General features: G+C 33.7%; 1 protein-coding gene across 5 annotated transcripts in view; it reads left to right on the forward strand.

Annotated features, from left to right (window-relative positions):
* The window catches only part of PCDH7 (protocadherin 7), a 414,159-nt gene that overhangs the window by 186,839 nt on the left and 200,910 nt on the right, over positions 1-26,410 (forward strand). For 3 of the 5 annotated variants that reach the window (XM_027598709.2, XM_027598710.2, XM_027598711.2), the window contains one exon: positions 3,503-3,719. The exons of 1 other annotated variant lie outside the window; for it this stretch is intronic. In XM_027598709.2, coding sequence (XP_027454510.1) covers positions 3,503-3,719 — 217 coding nt within the window. The remainder of the gene's footprint in view (positions 1-3,502; positions 3,720-26,410) is intronic. One more of the 5 variants, XM_027598712.2, reaches the window with a different exon arrangement.

Genomic DNA, 26,410 nt, shown 5'->3' on the forward strand with positions numbered 1-26,410 from the left:
TATCACTCTGGACAGAAAAATAGAAAGCTCAGATACCCCAGGTCACTGCAGGTTTTCATGTCCATACTTTTGCATCTCAAGATGGAGTCACGTTTCTAGTTACTCTCCAGGGAAACACAATCCATGAACATTTAAGGGACCACCAGACTTCCTGGGACAGTTTGGGGTTTTTTTGACTGCTTTCAGTTGTAGGGTTTCTCCTTCCTCTCTCCTCAATGAAGTCCCTCTTCATTGCCTGGAGGAACTTTACAAGCTATTGATATCCAGTCCCACTTTGAACGCTGATTCATTGGGTTTAAGTTGAAACTGTGTATTGGCTTTGTGTTTTTTCACAAGTTCTCTGGGCCATTCTAAGGTACGTCTAGATTTAAGAATACCTGCTTAAACCACTCTCCTTCAGAGTATCAATAATTAACAAAGTGATAGTTAAATATATAATGCAAATCCATTCTCTCTGTCATGTCACACAGTCAACACTGCTTCACATATCTTATTTAGTCAGCATTTCTGGAGTATATGAATAATGTGAATTCTGTATTTTAATTCTCTATCTTTTCAATAGACCCAACCTGATGATGAATGATGGTACATAAACACTTGTCTCTCTGCCCATCAATCTGTCTCTCTATCTCTACTATCTATCATCATCCATCTATCTATTTAGTTTGTATGTCTGATTTTCCATTGGAATCAAAGCTTAACCCTTGCACCAATGGATTTACCTTCAGAATTTAGGATTCTGCACTAATTTGTTCACATTGCCAACTTAAATACTTTGCCAGAAGAATTTTGTTTTTACAAAATTATCAAAATAGAGCTTGAGATAGTAATATAATGCTATTGTATTGTTGAATTCTAATGGAATATTTTTAAATGTGGTTAAAAATGATGGGGTTTTTTCATTATCCATTGTGTGATGCTCTTTATTTGGGATTTTTATTGTGAATTATTTTTGTTTCAACCATTAGGTTATTTTTTTTTAAAAAGCTTTTTATACAAAATGAAGCATTCATGAATCTAAATATTTGTTATATAAATAGATATTAGTATTTTAAATTTGTAATACCTTTTCTTTCATCATTAAATTTAATATGTAACCTAAAATAATTCATGGAAATTAAAATACAATAAATATAGGGTAAGAAATGAAGAAAATGCACAGAATCATAGAAGTTGTAATACAGTACATGATAAAAAGATCATTATTTTATTTTTGACATTTTTCATTGCAAACATAGCCTCTCACCTTTGTGCTGTCCTATTACTACTTTTGGTGGAACCAGCGTTTAATTACAGATTCAGAGTTTCCTACCTTCAGCTAAACATCACCGTCTTTTCTACTTTTATATCAAAATGAAACATTTCTCATAATTTCTTATATACTTTCCTTTGTCAATTTATTAGTACAAATTATGTATTTCTGTATTCATTTTGATCTTTCCTCTTGGGTTAATGAAGACTGAGCTAAAAGATTTGAAAATCATTAAAGCAGAATCAAGAACAGCATTTGACCTTCCTTTCTCTCTCTCTTTCTTTACATATATATATATTAACATATTGCTATGTCTTGAAGTGATACATTTGAATGACCACTGGAATTCTTTTCTAAATTCAGCATTGTTATTTAAAGCTCATTGTTCAGTAGTATTTACTAAGCATTTTCTTTGTGCAGAACAATGTGGTTTTAGGAAACTACTGGCAACGTTGTTTCTGAGATGAGACTGAAGAGATCCAGATAATTTGCTGGGAGTGATAAATAGAAAAAAAAATTAAAAGAAAATATATGCACATAAGATAAAACATAGTAAATACAAATTGATTTCTACATTTACTTATATATATGAAACATCATACTATTGTAAAGAAATGTGAGAATTATTACTGAAATAAGAGTAATGTTCCTAGAATTTATTGCCAGTAAATTTGGGGCTGTGATGTGTATACTGTTTGTACTAGAAATATTTCATAATTGTTTTACTACAGTTCCAATTCAGTGAAATATTATAAAGAAGAGAATGTACTTTAAATGTTTTTCCTTTACAATAGGATTCAGTGGTTTTAAAGGTTGATTTTGAAGTAGAATGAATAATAGAATTTTATAAAGTTTGTACAGTCCAAATAAGTACATGGAAGGTAAGGTACTGAGTTAAAAATGCCAATAATGGACAATATTCCTGGCCAGTCTTCTGAGACAAGATAAAGGGAAGATTTGCAGAAGCATGTGTTTGTCTGTAGCAAAACCAATTTATAAATTTGGGGGAAATTCCATAACTGTTTGTAGCTTTTCCTTTAATAATCTACATGTGTAGATTATCCTTAACACTTTAAAAATCATACCGGTGCCAGTTCTGACTAGTAATTTGTACCACTAGTATTCAAGTTATAAAAGGGCAAAAAAGGTTTTTTACCTTTCTTACTATTTTCTGGCAACATTAGTTTTATGCTTTATATTAAAAAGAACCAGTCTGAGTCATATGTTTAAAAAATACATTTATGCCGTTTTCAAATCATGCAAGAGTTCTTGATGGATACAACTATTGCCAAGAATAATCTCGGACAGATATTACAGAACCTTTTTGTATTTTTTTTCCAATTATTATGTATGTAGCACTATCAATGCATGAGATTAGTTTTTTTCCCTGAATGAGCCTAAAGTTTTTAATTTATTTAGTAGTTACAATAATTTGTAAATTCCATACATAGTAAATCTTCAGTGCAGCCAATTTCAGTATCATAGTAAATTGTGGATAAAAATATGCAACACTTTTAACATATAATTTAAGGACACTACATGATATAAATTTTTGTTTTTGAACAAACTATAAACAGTCATAGTAACGCATACCTTTTGGTTTATTTTCTATTCCCTGGTTAAAGAAATGTTTATCTATTATTTTAATACCACCCTTACAATATCAAGGTCAATAGGTAATATTTCTAATATGACTAAAGTAAGAAATACATTTCTATTTCCCAGCACTGCATCTAAATTCTTATTCATCAGTTGTACCTTTAAGTTTAAATCACCTGCCAGAACACTCATTTTAAAACCATTATATCATATAGACAAAGGTTTTAAAACTGAAGTTTTTATTAAAAATGAATTCTTACGATGATTACTTCAATATTTATTGCCTTCCAAATCGGTGACACTTGTTTTTATAGAGTCTATTTGTGAAAAGCATACTGGAAGTAAAGACTAAGGAATAGAAAAAGGTTGAATATGTGGTACTAACATAGATTTAAATGTGTGTTTTAGTGAAATTGCCGTTTTCTTATCTCTGTTTCAGAAGGTGAATTTTCCAGGTTTTTTTTTTTCATAATAAAATCTAAGTTCTAGGACTTGCCTCAGATAATACAGTTGACCAAATAGCTTTCAACATCTCTAAGCATTTTGTATTGAATTAGTAGTCAGTGCTTGATGTATGTAATGTGTGTGTTTTTTAATAAGATCATTTACAATCTTATATTTTAGTGACATTCAGAATCTTTTCTTTTGCAGCCATTTCGTAGAGTGACGTTTTCTGTTGTGAGTCAGCCTCAGGACCCACATCAGGGGTCACTGCAGAGTTGCTATGACAGCGGGCTGGAGGAGTCAGAGACACCAAGCAGTAAGAGTTCATCAGGGCCAAGGCTGGGTGCCCTTCCACTCCCAGAGGACAACTATGAAAGGACCACGCCGGATGGCAGTGTTGGTGAGGCAGAGCATATGGAAAATGGTAGGGGCAAACACAGCATCCACACACATAATCACGCTAGCGAGCCATAATAAGTAGACTCGTGAAGCTCAGTCTAAAACCCAAATAAAATAGCTGACACTAAAACTATTTTACCTAAAAAAAATAAATATTTGCTAAAGGACAGAAATGCCAAATAAAGGAACATAACCTTATAGATAAAATCCACCAAACTTGCACCATCATTTTTAAAACAGCCTGTCAGAAATAAACACATTTCCAAATAAATCGGAGTAGTACCTGCTATGAAAACAAACAAACCTAAATTAATTCATAATACCTAAACAGTAGCAACTGAGAAGGGTCTTGTGTTATTGTTTTCTTCTATTCATTTTTGTCATGCAGCTATTTCTTCTACTGTAATTGTTCAGCCTTAGTGAAAGGAGATGACAACAAACACACCTTGCTCTTTCTTTTCCTAGGTATTTATCAAAGCATTTGCGAGCCTCTCCTTTTGAGTGATAGCTGAAATGGAGTCAAACAAGGAGAACAGTGTTATCTTATTCTCCAGAAATGTATTGTAAATACTATTAGAACTCCCCTCTCATTTAAGTATACGTCGTGGTTCTTTGTTTTTTTTGTTTTTGTTTTTTTGTTTTTTGGTTTTTTTTCTCATTTTTGTGCAAGGGAAACGGAAGAAAGCAAATTTTAGGACTCTAGGTTCCTCTCCTGTTGTGAAATGATTCTCATAAGGGCCACAACAATTGGCCTCCTATACACTTCCTTTTAGGTTATAAAGTTAGATTTCAAATAGTATTTACAAACCTTGTCACGTTGGTTTATGTTCCCCAAAACAATTAAATGATGTATTTTTTTTGGATTTCAGGTTATAAGTAAATGCCTGAGAAGTAGGTTTGTGTGAAATAATGGAATGGTAAAGTTCATACTAAATTTATTATTTTTCAAGTATATAAAGAGATTTGGTTATATGTAGGGGAAGGAAGGGGAACCGCACACATTTCATCTGTAGTGAAAACTCGAAATGGATTTGTCTTTCACCATCCCAACCCCCAAGTGAAATAAGACATCTTAACTTTTTGTTATATACCAGTTTCTTTAGTGATGGTATGCAAATAAAGCATATTAATGCAGGAAAATCTGATTTTTTTCTTGAAGTTTACCTATGAATATTAAAATCCAACCTTAGAGAGTAATAGATATAAATGACCCCAAGTGAAATTATGGCTAAACTAAATCATGTTAAATAATTATTTTTTCACATTGTTATCTGGGTGAGAAGATGCGGTATCAGGGTCAGATGATTGATATCCCCTTTTGATTAATAATCCAGAATTAAAATGGCATTTTGCCTTATGGCTATAAAGGCATGCTTATCTGTGTGTATGGTGGTGTATGCTTACGTGGATGGGAGTTTGATGTGGTTTTTAAGAATTAAGTACTTTTAGTATCTATTTAAATGACTATAAAAATTTTGGTATGAATTGCATTGCTGATGAATATATTTCTAAGGCAAATATGTATGAAATGCTTTGCACAAAAGTAAAAATTAAAATGCTATAATAATATTATACACACACACACACCTAGGAAGGCAGGATTGATCTAATTTAAGGACATTCCTATACTTGTGATTACCTTTTGATAATATACTTTTATTTGTGTTTTAAAAAGTATCTCACAATAAACAACATAATGTATAATTAAGGCTTGATTTTTGGATGTCAGCTATATTAACAGAAAGGACTTGTATCATTGGCAATATAATCACATTTTAATATTATTTTTCTGTTTTTCGAGTTTAAGGGGATTCAACACCTTTAAAATAAGTAAAAAATGATGAGTAATAAGCATAATTATATAAGGCAAACACATATTGGTTACTTTTTAGGAAACACACATGGAGAACTTAACAGGTGAGCTTGTTAAGAAACTAGAAAGAATTTGCTAAGAAACATTTTCCAAGTAAGGCTTTTAGTTATTTGTTATTTTTTATAACCATGTTTTCAGTCTTGTCAACAGCAAAGACTCTCATAATAGAAATGATTTTTCTGATTTTTGTATGTGACTGACACTTGAGATTCAGTTTTATAAAATCAGTTGTCATCTGCTGTGATTCATGTTAGCCCTGATCTATAGGTAAAGACAGAAGGAGATGTGATTCACTTTGGGTGATCCAAATGTAGCAGTTGGCATTTGAATAAGTTTTGTTGGGTCCAAGTTTTCAGACTACTATCTAGCCATAAAGTACAATTGTATTGCTTGAATTCTGGTAATTTCATCTTCAAGATTAATGGATCATTCTGACATAAATAGAACGGGAATTGAAACCTGTCAAGTATTCATTTGTCACATTTAATTGGAATCCAGGTAATCTGCAGCGTTTTACTTGGTTAGATTTTAATCAAGATTTGTATTGGATTTTCCATGAAAATACCATTTTGGATGCTGTCCTAGTTCCTAATTATTATTACCTCAAATATTTTCCTTGAATTTTAAACTATGTGAAACAATGCAGTTATAACTGATATTTGGATTAACTTCCATTGTAAAGTTTAGAAGATAATTTCCAATGCAATAATATAACATCCCAAGGTCATAATACTACCTCGGTATACATTAGAACAGTTAATGATGAAAATAAGTTGTCATGAAGTAACTAAAAATAACTAAAATACCTAAAAGGAAAATTTAAGTAGATAGGCAGTGAAATGCACTTATGTTTTACAAAAGCTTTTATTTGCTTCCTATATTTTAGCATAATAAACACAATTTCATGAAGAAGGCCTGTGGATTAATCAGCTTTATAATAAGCTTTATCCTACGTTCCAACCCACCTTACTGCCAAATGATGAATGAGGTTTTTTTATTCTCTTATTAGCTTAGGAAAAAGAATACACTGTAAGAATCAACATAATTTCATGAAACCTGAATCTAATAATTAGAATCAGTCCCACAATTTTAATAATTTCAGATCTGGGTATTTACATCCATGGGTCTCTGGAAAACAGTAATGGAAATGATATCATTAAAAAAATCAAGAATTTTTTATGAATTATACATTAATTCATAAAAAACATCACTAATATATTTTTCTTTGCTCTTCATGAATTATTATCAATATGATGATTTCATGTTGATCTTCTGATAAGATTGGGGAAATTGGTTATTTATTATTTCAATAAAATACACCTGGTGGGGGAGGATATTTTATTTTATTATTTATTATGGGGGGGCAGAGGGAGAAGGAGAGAGAGAATTTTAAGCAGGCTTCACGCCCAGCATGGAGCCCGACACAGGGATCTATCTCACAACCCTGAGATCATGACCTAAGCCAAAGGGATAAAATATTTTAAAAATATGGGGTTCATGGTAGGACATTGAGTAATGATAAAATATTTGATAATGGAAGTGTTAAAATAATTGAAACCTACTGTAATGAATTCATAATTCAAGTAAAAACCAAATATTAAGCTTAAAACCATCATCATATGAAGAGCATAAACTGACTATGCAAGAGCTTGCCCTTATCTACATCATGCCGTTGTCTTCAGATTTTCTCTTGGAGCAGTATTTAACAATTTCTTTAGATCTATTATCAGTATTTATCTTGACCTTTGACTTCATGCCATAGTCTACTTACTCTTTTCAGTTACCCCTGGATTACCTTTGCAAGTCCAATTTCGCTTTGCTCTGTATCCTGTAACCATATATAGTGTTTAACAACTCAAATATAAGAAACACTCCATTTGACCTCCAATCCCAATTTTGCCATTAGGGTTGGGTAGGTCACTTACTCCCTCTGGATCTGCTTCTAATCATCTGTAAGGCAGTTAACAGAATTAAATCTAGAATCTTACTCAGATCCACCAACCTGTGATTTTCTCTTTATATCCAATTTTTCCTAGATGATTTACTCTCCAAATCGAAAGAGAGCTTTGGGTAGATTTTAAAAAGTTAAATGAGTTAAAAAATTTATCCACTCTAACATGCCCAACTAATTTTATGTCTCTTGATTTTCTCAGGTATTTAAAAGGTAATTTTGATTTTTATACACTAATATTTCTGAGCCCCCCAATTCCAAACTTTCTTACTTTTTCAGAAATATATGTTAGGCTTGATCATTGTTTTATTCATTATCCTTATTCCACATGTTTTCAATAGTATTTAGAGTACACTGCTTTTGAGGATTAAACCATGGTACAGTCCATCATGAACCCATTTTGTATCTGCCGTAGACTTTTCACATTGCTCTCAGAAATACTGAGGGTTGCTGGAGGGGGCAGGGGTGGGGAAGGGCTAACTGGGTGGTGGACATGAAGGAGGGCACGAGATGTAATGAGCACAGCATATTATATAAGACTGACCTCTACCTCTGAAACTTATAATACATTATATATTAATTAATTAAATTTAAATAAAATTAAAACATTTAAAAAAAGAAATAAATGAGTGTAATTGAACTATCAATTGGAAATGAAACACCATTTTAATAAGACCAAGGATAATGAGAACGGAGTCTAGACTCATAACTTTGTGTGGGATAAAGGGCTCTTTCTCTACTTTTCTCCCACCTACCCAATTTCCAACAGTCACTTTTAAGGTCCTGCCATCTAGTCACCATTGGTTTGTACTGTTTTCAGTTAGATTGAGTTAAGTAGCAATACTGTGTCTTCCATCTTTCCAAAAATGCTCAAACACTTGTTAACGGCATAAGAATAATACCTCAAAACAAATGCTCTGCAAATGCCTTTTTTTTTTTTTTTAATTTCTGCAGGAAGAGATTAACATACCCTGGAAAGGATTCTTTTGCATGGTTCTGCTTTTCTGCCTGGGGTTCTATTGCCAAAGGTGGACTGCATTTTCTGCTTTTCTAGCCATCTGTGAAATGGCTTTGTGCCTCCCAAGTATCCCCAAGTTCACATGCCCCCACTTCTGGAGGACTTTACTAACTTCTGCTTTTTCATGGTGATTAGAGACAGAAGGTAATTATAGAGGTTGTCTGCAATCAAGATGTGTGTTGCAGCAGATTTCCAGTAACTGAGCAGCACAATCTAAAAGAATCCAAAGAAGATACTGTCCTAGAGAAGAGGCAGTGTTGTGGATAGAGTATCGTGGTTTAAAAAGCAGGCTTTGAAATCTAATGTCTTCGGTTTGAATCCTGGTTTTTCCTCTCCCTAGCAGTGCAATTTTCTGACCATTCTTATCCACACTTCCTTCAATAATAAAGCAACTAAATGAAATAATAACATCTAATAATTTATAAATAAATAATGAGTATCAATAATTTCCCCATATTCATTGGTGATAGAATTATTTACTATTATTCAAATAGTAATGATAAATAATTTTGATTATTATTAACTGCAGGTAGATTTGACATAACAGAATAGCTTAGTCATGAAAGCATCATAAAAATGTTTAGTCTCACAAAGATAACAATTCTAAAATTATTGGTAAGAACCATATTCTCACCTTGGATACCTTTTAGTCGATTTCTCATTTTTGTGGTGCATCAAGGGGTACCACCGAGGAGCAGATATGTTTAAATATATCAAGGATCTTAAATGAAAGGAAAAGAAGATTCTGTCCTCTGGCATCAAATGAACCCTACTCTTTGTGTTCTTCATCATTCAAAGTGGGGAAAAACCATTATCACCCTCCTATATTCTTTTCTCGCTTTTAAATATTTTTACATTTATACTCGGTGTTCCAATTGAATGCATATTATTCAACGTGTATATTTCCCTTTGAACCGCTGTAAAATATTCACACTGACAGGGAAAACAAGCTGAAAAAAGTGTCCAATTAGTATGCTTACCGAACTCTCAGCCCTTTCTTTTTAATCTCAGTATTAATAATTAACACTGATAAAATGTGTGGCCATATTACCCTTTTTATTCTAATTTGGTCCTTTAAAACTAGATCATTCTGCTGAACCCTTATGACATTTGAGGATGGAATGAACTCTCATCAAATCTCAAAGTGACTTTAGAGGTCAGTTAGTGGCTTTGTTGCCTCCAGACTCTCAAATCATTTGCTTATCTGAATTTCAGCACACTTGTTAGATAATGCATTCTATGTTTAGCTCCTTCTTTCATTAAGCTATTATCTCCATGATTTCTTTTTGCATTCTTTTTTGCCTATAGACTCTATGTACTTCCATTACTTCTCTGATTTTTTTCTGGAGATATGTATAAAAAATTTGATGTTGCTGAATTATGACAACACTCTTCATCTTTTATGTGGTAAAGAAACACTAGAATTCATCTCTTAAAGTGTAGTTAGAACTCAACCTCAGAGTTTAGACCACTTATTGAGAAACTGTTTCACTTCGATATTCCTCTTCGAGGATAAAACACTCTCTATTGTTTCCTCTTCTACTGCGGGATTTTTTTTTTTTTTTTTTTTTTGGTAAGAAAAGCATTATCTTCTTAAGTAAAGCAAAGCGGAATAGTAATATTCCTGGCTTTTGTTTAATGGGGTAATTATATACTGACAAATCTGTGGTTATTCATTTGATTCAACAAACATGTTGAAAATAAAATATGACCAAGGCTCTCTGAGGAAGTTGAAGTGTATGAGAAAGAATCTCTGCCTTGATGGTGCAAGTCCTTATGTTGGTTAGATACAACCGTGATTTCAACAAATTCACTGTAGCATGAAAAGGGAAAACTCATTAGAGAAGTTCAGAGCAGTGTGAAGTACAGAGAAGGGAGAGGAAAATTCTACAGATGAAATGATTTTAAATGCACTTACTGAAATTTTTACATTATAAATAACATCTTGGACTGGAAGAAGGCATAGAAATGGTATCTGTATTGTACCCCCTTTTTCTACTTACCCATCCTCTACATCATTTAAAAATAATTATTAAATTGGTCTGGAGGCTTTACATTATGCCAAATAAAGTGAAATTATTTGTTTAATTTTTCTAATCAAGTTATTGTTTTTTCTTTTCTTTATCTTCCTTTGCTTGTTCTTGTTACTAAACATAATTACTTCAAAAACTTTAGAATTTATCAGTGATGAAATTGGCAGCACACATTAAATCCAGGTTGAAACTACAGGACAGATTAATTTTATGTGTTTGTTCTTGCTCTGCTTATAAATATGGATAATTAATAAAAAGTATGTGTTATTTAAATAGGCCTTTCAAAACTAATAAGGGCCTGTAAATAATCTTTTTAAGTTATTGTTATTTCTTTTTAGAAGATCAATTATATTACTTGAGTTAAGAAGATGATTAGAATAGATTATAGAAGATTGGATTAGATCAGTTTTATTTTATTCCTTGTGTTGTGGTTGCAAATTGTTTTTGTGATTGCTATCTTAAGATTCAAGTTAAGTTCATGGGTATTTGTTTTTATGTCACATTCCTTTTCTCTCTGAAATATAGACAATAGGTAGCCTTGTTTTTAAATCTTCTATCTGGTAAGTTTTTACTTAATTTATACAGGTTGTTTTTTGTTTGTTTGTTTGTTTGTTTGACATTACTCTCATTATTTTGCATGCCTTCTCATTACTGTCCAGGAAGTAGAATTGTAAGTTTATTACAAAATGAAGATATATTTGAAACATATGCAAATTTAAATGCTTCCTTGAAACAGATTTTCAACTGCCAGAATACGATAATCTCAAAAAAATCCTAATTTTTGATACTGGGTGTTCAAATGAAACTGTGGCGAGGGCTATAAAATGTATTGGTAATAAAAGATAGTAGAACAGTAACCTGCTATTTAACAACTGTCTACTCGTTCATTTCTATTGTAAAATGTCTTTTACAATTTTATTTCTCCTCTGAAATGCTCGCCATCTATGTCAATGAGGTAATCAGGGGACCCACATATGATCTGAGAGCGGTAAGCTTCTCTGAGGATGCTTTCCTATGAGCCATAGAGTCTAGACTGAATTATGCCCATTGTTTTTATTCAGTATGAGGCTGAATTTCACTAACCCAGCATTTGTAGCAAAAGGTCATAGCAGTCATAGCTGAAAATTGTATACAATGAACAGGGAATTTGGAGTACTCTGAGAATTCATTGAGTTCAATAACCATTTGTTGTTTAAATTACCATGAAGGATCCAAAGGTGAATGAGACATGTTCTCTGCCTCCTAAGCATTTGAATATTGTGGTGGAAAATGACGTGTACAGATGTAGATATTTAAAAGTAAAGGCGTGGGAGGCTCTATGGAGAGGTTAAATGCTACCAGAACCACAGGATGATGAGTTGGGGATATGAAAAACCACAGTCAGGCTCTGAAGGATGGATAAGTAGGGATATGATAAGAGAAGTATGGGTAAAGTTACAGAGAATAATGAGTGATGTCATGGAGATAAACCTGAGAGGGTGGGGAAACCATGATGCTATTTTGCCAACTTGGGAAAAATGGAAAGAATAGCACATTTCCAGGAGAATGAATCTGATTAAGACATGTGGACTTTAAAGTACCCTTGAAAAATTCAGACAACATCTAGCAGGCCATTGAAAATGTCCATTTGAAACTAGGGAGTATATATAAATTGCATAAATACAGCTTTTGGAGTCACTAGCACCCTGGTGATTATAAAATCTTGGGAATAGTGAGACCATCAATGAACATATGCCGCTGAGAAGAGATGGTAACTAATATGGGATCTGAAAAAAATATTGAAATATAAAAGCATCATGGAGAAGTAAGTTACAGTGAAGGTGCCTACGAATGATATTTTTTTAAAGCAAAAACAAGCAGTGGCAGGCTGAGGGGAAATTTGGAATTAGGAAAGTAGTGGTTGTTACAGTGATACAGAGATGAAGGAAGCAGATACATGATCGCGCTGACCTTGATGAGAAAAAGAACTAGAAGACCCAACTGAGAGATATGATTGTTCTTTACATTCTTCTCTCCGAGGATGCTGTAAGCTAAATGAGGACAGGGCCTTTGCCTTGTTCACCATAGCATGATATAACTGAAATAATTCCTACACACAGGTATCCAAAAAAAATTGTTGAATTTAGTTATATGGTCTAAAGGCCCAGTGTTTCTGATAGAGATTTAGTAGAAGTGAGACTACTAAGAAAGCTGAAGACCAGGAAGTATAGTGTAAAAACACACTTGAGAATGTTTTTTCAGGTAAAACAAGTTCCTTATAATACCATTATCAAAGTCAGGGGCATGGTTGCATCCCTTGACAGTAATCTTAATGAATCTCTTTTTTTTTAAAGACTTATTTATTTATTTGAAAGAAAGAGAGAGAGGAGGGAGGGGCAGAGGGAGAGAATCCTCACGCAGACTCTGTGCTGAGCATGGAGCCCAACGCAGAGCTTGATTCTCCAACCCTGAGATCATGACCTGAACCAAAACCAAGAGTTGGTTGCTCAACCAACTGAGCCACCCAGACGCCCCTTAATGAATTTCTAATCATCTAATGCTTCCATTGTTCAGAATTATTATTTTTACAAAATTTACTGAAAGTACTACAGAGTCTGAAATTTCTGTGTAACAGCTTTTGCTATATTTCATTGAGTAATATATTAATTACTCATTTAAATGAGTTTTGGCCTCTAATATCACTTTCATATTTCTCTTTATACTAGACCATCATTGTCCACCTCACTGTCTTGAAATTTAAATAGTGTCTAACTAATTGCATTTTTGTTTAGATCCAATAATAACATTTTCCTGATCATCATCAAACATTTTTATTTTGTAATTATAGGATTCCTGACAGTGTAAGAGTGCTATCAAAGATTGGTAATACTGTGCAAATAGATATGCTTCAAAACAGAAAATCATGAAAATAGAATTTGCTTGAGAAATGAATTCAAACAACTTAGTACAAGGACTGTCCAAATCCAGGCTATTTGATATGTAAACACTACCACAGAAATGCGATGTCAAAGATGCTTACCACAGGGATGCCTGGGTGGCTCAGTCAATTAAGCATCTGCCTTCGGCTCAGGTCATGATCCCTAGGTCCTGGGATCGAGCCCCTCATCGGGCTCCCTGCTCTGTGGGGAAGCCTGCTTCTCCCTCTCCCACTCCCCCTGCTTATCTTCCCTCTATTGCTGTGTATCTCTCTCTGTCAAATAAATAAAATCTTAAAAAAAAAAAAAAAGAGGATGCTTACCACAGCTAGTACGCCATGCAAGGGAAGAAATGCCTCCAAATACATTATGTGCAAAGACTTACTAGTAATGATTTGCCAGGCAGATGTCTCTTTTGATGTTGTTCTTATCTAAGGAAGGTCAGCCATCAATGTCACATAAATTCATTCTCCTTTTTCTGTGTTCATTGTTGCTTAGTAGGAATTATGAATAGGTTCTTTATTGATAAAACTTGTTTCTTCCAGCCCAAGATAATCTCACCAATTGCTGCATAATAATTTCCAAATAAAAATGCAACTCCTATTTAATCACACATACACTTATTTGGTTTATCAGACATCTCTAGATATATCCATTTTATTGGCCTGGCGTATGCACTCTCCATTGTCCTGAAGCTTTTAATAGAGAGTATGGGAATGTAGGGTTTGCCAAGAAAAGATAACCTGTCTGGTTACCAGATGGACTCTAGGTGGTACCTGGCAATTCTTTTCCCCTCAATCTAAGAATCAAAATTTTATCAGTGCACAGAATTGTACAGAGCCAAGACCAATTTTCAACAATATCACAAGATCCTGATTTCAAACTTGAGCATCAGTTTATCAAATTTTGAGCAGGAGAATATCCCATTCAAAAATAGGAATATCCCTACTTCTTCTCTCAGACAGTACACTTTATCTCTAAGGAGATCCAAGGCAAATCAGCATATCTCTTAAAAGATTGCCTGGTGAGGGTGGAATCAGAAGAGGGACATCATCCAGACCCCTTGAGGCCAGATGAAGTCTGATGAAACACATCCACCATTGAATGGATCATCTCCTGAAAAATAGATTGCTTTGGCTTCCTAGATTCAGGGCATCTTTTAGGACTGGGCACCAATTGGGATCCTGTGTCCCTACCTTGTGTTTGTTGTTTTTGTTGTTTGTTTCTCTTTAAGGTCAACTCTTAAAGATTTTGCATATCTTTTCTTAAAATATGTAAATTATTTTTTCATTATCAGCTTTAAGCATGTTTATATAGCCAAACTTCATTCCCCTCCTTGCTTCTGGTCCATTCTATAAAGTATCTTTGCATGATCTAAACATTCAGACAATTATTCATCAAATCTATTATTTACCTTGACAGTTAACTTGCTGTTGCTCTGGAGTGGGTGACACCTGACGCTTAAAACTGTGTATCAAAACCATCTCCCAGACTGAGAAGTAATTTTCAACATCGTTATTTCTATACTCATAATTTCTCAGATGATTCTCACCTAAAATAAATTTGGTATTCAATTATATAAATACTTGGAGGAAGTTGAGTTTTAGGGACCAATCCTTATTTTTTCCTTTTACTTTGGTAGGGGCAATGTTAACCATACATCATCTTTAAACAGGTGATTGGAAGCAACATGTTCAGATGGAACCATATTTTATCAGAGTTCTTCACCTTAAGCTTCCTCCCCTTTATTCGGTGTGATCAATTGTATTCAGCCTTCACTAGTTCTTTGAGAATTCAATTTTGAGAGGCACTTCTAGTCTCTTGGACAACACTGGTTCATCTCTTTCTCCCAGAATAATGAAGATCTAAAATCTAATTCCTGCCTATTTCAGCCCCAGACTGTTTTTATCCTGTTTTGTGAAATCAAACCCACGTGCTTTTCTTTTGTAGCCTAGGTCTGGGGATTATCTATGTCCTCAGGATCAAGTAGCTATTAAATTAGTTCTATCAATTGTCCATGGGTTTAGAGGTCCCCATGTGTGTTTTTTTTAAGTAACTACATTTTATTTCAGAGAACAAAGTGTAGAACTTTTGACTTGATTACTTAGCCTTTTTTTTTTTAAGTGTTTGAAAATACTAGGGAAAATACGTTACTCTTATTTACCCAAATGAAAATTTCTGAATTTCTCTGACATTTCTTTCTGGAAGGAGGATTAGAGGACTGTCCCATAGATAGATTCTGAGGTTTCATATTTTTTTATTATTTTATGCATTCTAATAACCTTACATCTTTATCTTTCCCAACTTCACCGTCCCATATACATTTTCTCCCCTGTAATACCTCATCTGGGACATTTTGAGGAACTCTGATTCATTTTCTATACCAAAAGTCATTATATTTGAACCATTTCAGACTACTAAGTTTCTGTATTCTTTTTGAGAAAGCTTTTAGAGAAGTTTGCCTGTCTTATAAATTTTCAATTTTAAAATGTCCTTCTTAAATCTAACTTAATTCTTCTGTGTTATAATATATAATATGTAATAATACTATATAATAATTATATATGTCAATATTATATATAATTTATATACATATAAATATGTATATTTATATATATATAATACGTACATTTGCAAAGAATTGATGCCAGAAGTTTGAGGCTTTGTTCAAGTCCCACCGCTCTTTCAGGAAGGGAGCCTGGATCAATACACATAATATCTCACTCACTTATAAAATGGGAACAAGAATTATAATAATTACTCTCCTATCTTCCTTAAAGGATTGTTGTGCAGTTATACCTGAACATACATTTTTAGGTAGTTAACATTTAATAAAATTATATCAAGTTAGTACTTTACTATGTTCATTTGTTTATGTATACTTCACAGTTTCTTCTGGTTCTACAGCTTTTTCTTTTCCATGTCAAACTTGTAGTGTTCATAATATTTAGTAAGTGCATGATTGTTTTCTTGCCTACAAAAATGTTCGCTGGCCTCACATATTTCGCCCAATAGGTAAATTGTTTCTTGGCCCCTTTTGAAATCCTCATTGGTTTTCAAGGCTGAGAGCACATGGTTCTCTATGTACTATGAAAAAGTGCCAATATTTATAACATGATTCTGTGAAAACCACAAAGAAAACTTATTAATAGTTTCAAATTTATTTTCTTCAGTTAAGTGGCTTCTGTCTTTAAGAGGCCTGCATATATTTTCCTGGATTTATTGTGAAAGAGTAGTAAATGACAGAAACCAGTAACTCACAGAGATATTCATCAAATAATTATTAAAGATCATTCAGCAGCAGAACAGTTCTTAAAACTCTGAAATTACAGACGACTCTCAAATACTCATGGCAGTGAGAAAAGCCTTGCAAAGATGATCGCCAATCAGAGTATGGATAGACTCCGCTAATTAGGCACCGATTCATAGCACTTATTCACTTCTCCACACACGCTGCTAATTAAGCCAAATATATTTATAAATGTAGAAATCAACTTTTATGGAGTATTTGAGATAATTTTCAGAGTATAGTGCAAAACACCCTAATTACAATGCAATTCAAGCATAAAGGGCTGAAAGGATTTTAAAGGGAAGTCATCATGCAGTATCTCTAATGTCAGAGACAAATGAATTATAGACTTACTCACTCCCGCTCACACATAAACACAAAAGCATGAAACACCAGAAAAGAACAATATACCATAAAGTGGATATTATACCTACATTAAGGTTTATTGAAATGATGAAATAGTATCCTTATTAAGTATCTAAAAATAAATGATAAAAAGGGTAAGGTAAATTGAAATAATAAACTAATAATTTTATGGTACATTAGTGCTAACCTGAGGGTTCTACATATTCATTTGCTTTGTAGAATCACTGAGGAAGGTAATATTATCTGCATTTTATAGATGATGATACTGGGAAGAAGATATGTAAAATTATGATTAATAACTGATAACACTAGGTGTTCAATACATAGGAGTTGTTATTATTTATCTTTCTTGCTTCTTGCTATTAGCTCCACAGGGCTATATTTGCATTACTGCATTTAAAGTTCGTGAAATTTATTGCAGCTATGATAATTATTTCTATTTAAAATCATCTTTAAGTTGAAAATTAGTTTATTTTATATTTAATAGAAGCATTCATTTATTATGTAGTTTTGAGGAAATCATTGATCTTGTGTCATTGTCTACAGGCAGAAAGCCATTCCTTACCTATTTTGGAGGGACATTAAGAGAATCCCTCTTTTTATTGTGTGATTTAGAAAACACAATGCATTTTTTTTGTAATTTTGGAAAAACAGTATTATATGTCATCATTAAAAACTACTCTAAATCGTGGCTTTCCATAAATGTTGAGACCTGGGATCATAAGTGAAATAGTCAAGTTTTTATATCATAAAGATCAGGAAAAGGCCAATAGATTTTTTTTTCTCTTCAGAACAACAGAATAATAATAGACTCAAAATCATGATCTGCTTAACAAAATACAGTACTCAAAATAGGGTAGGGATTAATACCAGGTGCTTTACTCACTGGTTGAATTGATAATTCTGTTCCTTATGCCTGTATCTCCTTGGTAGTTCATTCTACACACACACACACACACACACACACACACACACACACACACACACACACACACACACACACATCATTGCACCCTCTGCCAAGATTGGGAAGGTGCTTCACTTGATGGACTAATGCACATGTATAAGAAAATACAGTATTAGCAGCCCATTTCTGGAGTTGGTCCCTTGACTCCTAAAGATTGTAGAAACAAAGCAATTAACTTTTTACTTATGCAAACCATTCAGTAAAGTAAGCACTAAAAAGATGTTTAAAGGTTTATTTAATATTTTTAATATTGTCTCAGTAATGTTGGAAATTTCAAAATAAGCTAAAAACTTAGGCTAAATGCACAAACTTTCAGAGACTTTTTTAAAATGTCCTCTTTGCAGGATAAATATAGGAAAAAATACTTTCATACCCATATTGCTATCTTCAGAACTATTAGATTGTGGTAACTATGATTTTTATATTACATAATCAAATAGAAAGTATCCTAGCTATTTCAAGACTTGGGCACATATATTTTTTAACTGCAACACAAGCCCCCTACCTCCCTATGGAATTTTTTTTTCACTTATTTTAAAGATTTTTTGTATTCTTTTGGGAGAGAGAGAAAGAAAAAAGAACAAGTGGTGGTGGGCGGTGGGGGGGGAAGGGGTAGTGGCAGGCAGTCAGAGGGAGAGGGAGGATCAGACTTCCCGCTGAGCAGGGAAGCCTACGCTTGATCCCAGTACCCTGGGATCTTGACCTGAGCCTAAGGCAGAGGCTTTAGGGCCCTCTGATCAAGCCCCGCTTTGAGGTCCCTGCTCCTGTGTATGTGTTTCCCAAGTGAAACACCTCCCCACTTGTGCTCTCTCTCACTACCTCTCTCTCTGTGTCTGTCAAATAAATAAATAAACTCTTTTAAAAAAATAAAAATAAACAAAACTTTCCAGTGAGAATGATTAATTAGGTTACTCAAATTAAAAAACAAAAAAAAATAAGAAACTTCCTTAGATACAGTAACAAATTAAGATAAATTGGAAAAGAATTTTGAAATCACTGGCATAACAAGCTAAAGGGAATATATATCATCTACAAGAATTTCCAAGTCCCTCGGGGCACCTGGGTGGCTCAGTCGTTTAGCGGTTGCCTTCAGCTCAGGTCAGGTCCTGGGATCGAGCCCCGCATCGGGCTCCCTGCTCAGCAGGAAGCCTGCTTCTCCCTCTGCCACTCCCCCTGCTTGTGTTCCCTCTCTCACTGTGTCTCTCTCTGTCAAATAAATAAATAAAATCTTAAAAAAAAAAAAAAGAATTTCCAAGTCCCTCCTACTCAGGTATTATGCCCTGTTAAATCTTTTAATAGTAGCAAGAAGATACGGCTTACAAAGGTAGATTGATGACTCCATTGACGCTAGCATTTACAATATTGTAATTTGTTTTTCACACTAAAATAAGAATATATATATATTTTAATTTTTTTTAAGATTTTATTTGTTTGCGAGAGAGAGAATGAGAGACAGAGAGCATGAGAGGGAGAGGGTCAGAGGGAGAAGCAGACTCCCTGCTGAGCCGGGAGCCTGATGTGGGACTCGATCCCGGGACTCCAGGATCATGACCTGAGCCAAAGGCAGTTGCTTAACCAACTGAGCCACCCAGGCGCCCAAGAATGTATATTTTTAATCTGACATATGGAATCACTTCAAGTATTTAGGAATACACAGGCATGAAAGATGGTGCATATTTCATTGTGGGATTAAGTAGAAATATCTATAATAACTGAGAAACTGGCATTTTTAGTTCGCTAATAATTGACCTAGTCATTAAGCAACTGAAAGCCCCCATCTGCCCTTGCTGCTCACTTGCAATTATCATACATGCTTTAGCATCAATGCCATGGCCTTCATTTCCTCCTATGGGAAGAAAGCATGGCATTTCTGAAGTGGATAAGGCAATTCTTTTGCCTCAATAGGGGAAAAAAAGAACAGAAATATAATATAGCTACACGGAGAGATGCCTGCTTCTGAGCTTTTTTTCATTTTAGCAGCTTGAGAAATATTGCTGCATGTTATTGCTCGGACACACATTCTTTCTAAACGAAGGTTACTACCATTGATCTCAAAGAGCAAAAGGATCCATTATAATATTTTCTGCACTTCATTTAGCCAGTCTCCTTATTGATTGGACTTCATGGACTATCTTTTTCTACCTGATGTGCCTTCCTAAACAATTTTGAGGACAAATATTTTATTTAATGGCTCAACATGTGGAGAATTTGACTTTCCAGTTACTGTATATTTAAGATGCCCCTTCTGAAATTTCTAAGCAAACTTTAGGAAATCTCAGCATTGCTCACTTGGGAAACACATACACAGACACACATAAACACACACTCGTACATATACACACACCATCCCTGATATGCTGGGCTGAGAAAGCTAATGCATATCTTGGAGATAATTTGAATAATAAATTATGCCTTCAGAAAGATTTTCTTTTAGAAATGTTCTATTAAGTTCAATAGTTTCATTAGTTGTAAACTCCTAACTTATTGAGACTTTATATTATAAAATGAGTAATATTTTCTATATTAAAGTTTATTAAATGACAAATGGTACATTTGTAATACTTATTTTTTTAAAATTTGGATCATTTTCTCTCATAGCTTAACATGCCAACCTGGAATTCAATATAATTCTTTAAATAATATACCAACAAAAAGGCTGTAAGGTTAAGTTATGGCTATAGTTTTCTAATGCCTTCTACTGCTTTTCTTCCCTCAAGAATATAAGGTGAATATCTATGTTTCCACAATAGAGATTTATAGATTGTGTTGATTAAGTTAAAGTAGCTGTATGCTAACTTAGAATATTCTCAAACATTACTTCAAGTTTTTTTTTTTTTTTATTTATCACTCAAATATTTCATTATTTCAAACTATCTTTTACACCTAAAGGTCTGGTTTTCCTTAGAAGGGATTTTGTTTTTTAATATAAGCCTAAACATCCCTGGGAACACTTAGGTCTGGCACTGTTAATACACAGCAACAGCTCTCAACAAGAAATTCTGTGCCTGAGACCGAAGCTGACAGAGTTTGTATTTCAAGTTTCTGTTGAAAATGTATGAAAATATGATGTAAATGTACCAGTTATTTATAACAATTTCAGCATTGTGGTATATTAGGCTTTTCATGCTCTTTCTCTCTGCACTAGAGCCCAGCTGTAACTGTCCTTGGCTTCTGCAATGCTTGTTAAAATAAAGTCCTTCTGATACTACTCGTAATAAACCTTCATGGAGGCAATCCAAGATAGACCCTCCTGATAACTGAGTTTTCTTTAATAGTGGATTGTATTCTTGTGAGACTACAGCATAGTTATTTTCTTTTAGAGTTAAGGGTTTTATGTTGAAATATTATTTATTTATTTATTTATTTATTTATTTATTTATTTATTTATATTATTGAACAGTCTCACTGCTATGACTAAGAAAATTGCTCCATAAAATACTTGGTAATGTAAATGTGAGAATGAAAGTTATATATCTGGTGATTTATTAAATTTATGGCTTGTAGGAACATGACTGTCTCTATAAAGAAATCTAATATACACATTGGAGAATATTTTAGTAATGCCTTGTAAAAAGGGAATGCTGTTGTAATTTGAAATCTCAAAACCACTGTAGAGGTATGCCTTCAGCATTTCTAATCATGCACAGCCTGATTTTGCAAATCTAAATTTGATGTATGAAAATTTAGAATATACATTTATTTTGGAAATTCTTGCTCTCACACAGTATGTAATGTTCATATGCTTATCTCTTTTGATGTACCGTATTCCCTTACCTGTTCCTTTCAATTGGCAAGGAATAGAAGGGTCACTTAAGAGTAGGAAGTTAATTGGATTTATGTTAAAGGAAAAACACACCAAGGTTGATGAGCAAGGGCCTAAAATTTGAGACCAGTGATTCCCCTAGAATGAAGAATATTGGCCTGTAGGCCAAGAGGGACTCAGGGCTCTAACTAATGTCAAAAGGAAATAAATTTAACTTCTTTCTTCATCTCCTAGGAATTACTTTAAAAAGTTTTTGTCCACATTTCAAAGAGTATATATATATTTTTTTGTCTTAAACTTTTAGAAAGTTTTTATCGTCACACTTTTTGAATTGATTTTGATTGAAACTCTATTGAGTTTAGTGTATTTGGCCAGGAAAATTTTAACTTTCAAAAAGGTGATTTCAGGATTCTTCTTATAATGAACCCCCGTGAACTGATACACTAATGGGATATTTGAAAGACCCAAAAAGGTTTAGCCACACAATATAAGATTTTATAAAATTATATTTTTATAACTAGAAAAAATATATAACAGGAAAATACAAAAGCCTATGTTGTGCATTATATACAAATCGAGTGTACCAAGACAAATACTTAGTTTCTTTTTATACAATATTCTTAAAATAAACATAGCTGTTATTTTTACAATAAAATCCATGTGGCATATGGTTTATTTCCAAGTCCCCCTCCCATGCAGGAAATGCATTCCTTAACTGACATATAAAAAGAGCACATATGCTGGAGGTGAGGGAGAGAGAACAATTTCTTCACATATATTAGCAGACCCCCTGCATGCTGTTTATTAAATTTGATGCTAGTCAGCCAATTCAGAGAGCTGATTGAAATAAAAAGAAATCAGTAAATTTGCAGAAGTATGAAAATATGTGGGCTTGTACTACCCTTGTAGTTTTATCCTCTATCAGGTTTCTCAAACCATATTTTATAGCTTTGAACTAAAACATTAGGAATTCACACATACATAATGAAATAAGATATATCCTTTGAGGGAGTAGCATTGCCCAAAGTTAACATTTTCCTTCATGTCATTTAAATGACAGTATTGAAAAAGAAAGCTGTTCTTGTGTATTAACTGAATTCCAACTTAGAGCACGCTTCGCATCTCTTTGGTTGTACATGAATGTGTTGAAAAGAAAATACTACCAAAAAAAAAAGTTTTTGCAAGCATCTGAGATGTTTGGTAGTCAAAGAACAACTTGTGTTTTAAAAATAAATTAAATACATTAAGAATAGTGTTCAAGTCTTTCAAATAAAGGATAGGGTGAACAGACTGTTTTATTTTCCTTCCATTCTTCATATCTATGAATCATCATTCCTTGAGGTTCAAAATTATAAATAACACTACAGAGTGGAGTTATTTCAACTCCACAAAGGAAATCATCCATTTTTTTTAATTTTCATATCAGTAAACTCAAAATGGCCTCGCATAGCTTCTGCTAATTTTATTTAAGACTGAAGCGTTTTTGACAAAATAATGTTTACCAATTGTTAGTAGATCATTACATTTATGTGGCAAAATTCACTCAGAATTGACAACTGTTGTTTGACTTGGCAAAGTTAGAATATGGTAGTTGGTACTAAAAGGAGAGAAATAGCAAAAACATAAAAGGTTATAAAGAAAATAAATATTTCAACGAGTAAACTATAAGCAAATCTTGCTGCAGGGAAGGATGGTTGATTAAGGGGAGTTTATATTCCAGTTATCACTGAAAGTTGATGGCATCGGTCCCTAACGTACAGGCACACAAACATGATGCCAGAAAAATGAGGGTAAAAATTATCATCTAATATTTAATTTCAGCTTAGGACAAATCATTTGTAAGTCTTAGATGGTGAGAGTTGGGTAGAGTTAGATATCTGCCTATTTGGATACAGAGCTTTACTATATTTACAAAGTTAAGATTTGAGAGGTCATAAAGGCATGGTTTAATTTTTATGATATGTAATATTTGCAACAAAATTCTCTTGAAAATAAGCTCTAGGATTATTTGTATGTGCATTGAGTAGACTAAAGGTATTTATTTATTTATTTACTAATTTGTTTCTTAAATATCTTACCGTCTGGACTTTATGCTCCAGGAGGACAGAGGCCATGTTTTCTTGTTTATTGTTCTCTCCAACTACTAGGGCAATACCTGGCATAGACTAGATGCTCAATAAATATTCACTGAATATATTAAAGAATAAATTAATATTCTCTGGCCAACGTCTACCCGTGATTTCCATTATCACCTTGGCTTTTATGCTTTTAATTTTCTTGTTCTTCTGATAATGGTCTGGGTTGCACTGTGGTGGTAGAGGAATCAGTCACAATGAGTAATGTAAAACATAACATATCCAAAAAGAGACAAGCTAATCATAAGAGTATTGTAGAGTATTACAAATTTTCTCACCTAAAATTCGTATTGTTATCGATCATTGGTGTGTACTACACTTAGTATTTATACATGAGATAGGATATTTATTGTGTTTCATAAAGTTCTAAACCTGGGTCTTGGTGAAGGGTATATTCTATATTTCAAAACCATGCTTCTCTAATTATATTTTTCTCCTTTCTGTCTTAGGTGATAGAACTAAGATGTATCAACAGAAATCTTTATTTTGTAGTTGAGAAATTGTTCTTTTTAACCATCTATCCATCAAGGGCCTTGAACATCAAAGATAGCATGTGGATGGTGCACACCTAACATAGGGAAAAATTATAATATTCTTTGCATACCACACTCTCAATAAAAGTATTTTCTAGATAAATTGACATTGATGGGTGGACTTTATGTATCTGCAAATTATCATCTACAAGTTGAGAACATCACAATTGCTAGTTCAAATTCTTTTTTTTAAAGATTTTATTTATTTATTTGATAGAGAGAGACACAGTGAGAGAGGGAACACAAGCAGGGGAAGTGGGAGAGGGAGAAGCAGGCCTCCCGCTGAGCAGGGAGCCCGATGTAGGGCTCGATCCCAGGACCCTGGGATCATGACCTGAGCTGAAGGCAGACGCTTAACGACTGAGCCACCCAGGTGCCCTGCTAGTTCAAATTCTTAATACAGTTCTCATATGGAATTAACTATATACTTATTTATATATTCATTCATTCATTCATTTATTACTAAATAGAATTGAAATCTGATTTCAATGCAACTATAAGATTCAGGTCAGGGAGACTTCTTCTATAGGCCATGGAGAAGATTGGTTAAATTTCTGTCTTAAGTAAATTTTCTACCATCTATGTTATCCTTTACACATTTCTTTCTATATTTATGAAGATCCTGGAATATGTTTTCTTCTAAAATTGCAGTTTGTTTTCCTTCCCCATCTTGACCCGGGAGAGGCTAGAAAGACACTGAGTGGAAATCAAGATTTTCGATGGGTTTGCTAAGGTCTGCATGAGAAGTGATTCCCTTTGAAGTTCTCAAAGTAGTTCTATTTATATACTATATTATTATTTTTCTGTTTTCTTTTTGAAATCACTCAAATCCACCTTGAACCTGAAACAACTTCATTGCTGCCCCTTCCGCTCTTGTTTAAAACTTCTGTCCTCTCGGGGCACCTGGGTGGCTCAGTCGTTAAGCGTCTGCCCTCGGCTCAGGTCGTGATCCCGGGGTCCTGGGATCGAGTCCCACATCGGGCTCCCTGCTCAGCGGGAAGCCTGATTCTCCCTCTCCCACTCCCCCTGCTTGTGTTCCTGCTCTCGCTGTGTCTCTCTCTGTCAAATAAATAAATAAAATCTTTAAAACTTCTGTTCTCTCTCCCTGACCTCCTGTACTCTATATTCTCGGCGTGGTAACCAATTCACTATCCTTAAATATGCAACCAAAAAATGGTATATTACTGAGTGTGCTCCTTAACCACCACACGTGAAAATACTTTGCATCTTTCATCTCAATTCTTGGGACATGCTTAATATGTAGATTCTATTAGCTCACAAGAGAGCAAATTGTGGCTCACAGATCTTAGGTGATTTGCTCCAAGTCACGCAGCTATTGAGTGGCTGAGATGGAGTTTGAAGAAAATCTGTCAAACAAAAGCACATGTTCTTTCTATTATAACCTGCTGTGTCTAGCCATGCCCTTCTTTCACTGAAATGGTCTTAACCTCTTTCATCTGCATCGCTTTCCTGCTGACCAATTTTTTCTTTAAAGTTGGCTGCAACTATGACCTCTTCTGTGAGGCCTTACTGATGCTCTCGTACATAGCTCTTTGAATATCACACATCTGTATTAGCATTAATCACAGCGTCATTCTTATGGAGGGTTTTTTGGTTTTAAAAAATATGGTAATAAATTTTCATAAAAATATTTATGGGAACTTTCAAATATATTTACAATTAATTATTTTTAAGCATCTTAATTTAGATTTTAGATATGAGGAAAATCAATGATGATATACTTCAGATAAAGACAAAAGCACTTTGGCTCCTCTATAGTTTTTCAGAGTTTAAAGAAGTCCTGAAACCTTAATGTTCAAGTTCCACTGACTAAATCAGTGACTAGCACAGATTGAACACTCATGAAATATGT

Source organism: Zalophus californianus, chromosome 2 (assembly GCF_009762305.2).
Source record: "Zalophus californianus isolate mZalCal1 chromosome 2, mZalCal1.pri.v2, whole genome shotgun sequence".
NCBI classification, from domain to species: Eukaryota; Metazoa; Chordata; class Mammalia; order Carnivora; family Otariidae; genus Zalophus; species Zalophus californianus.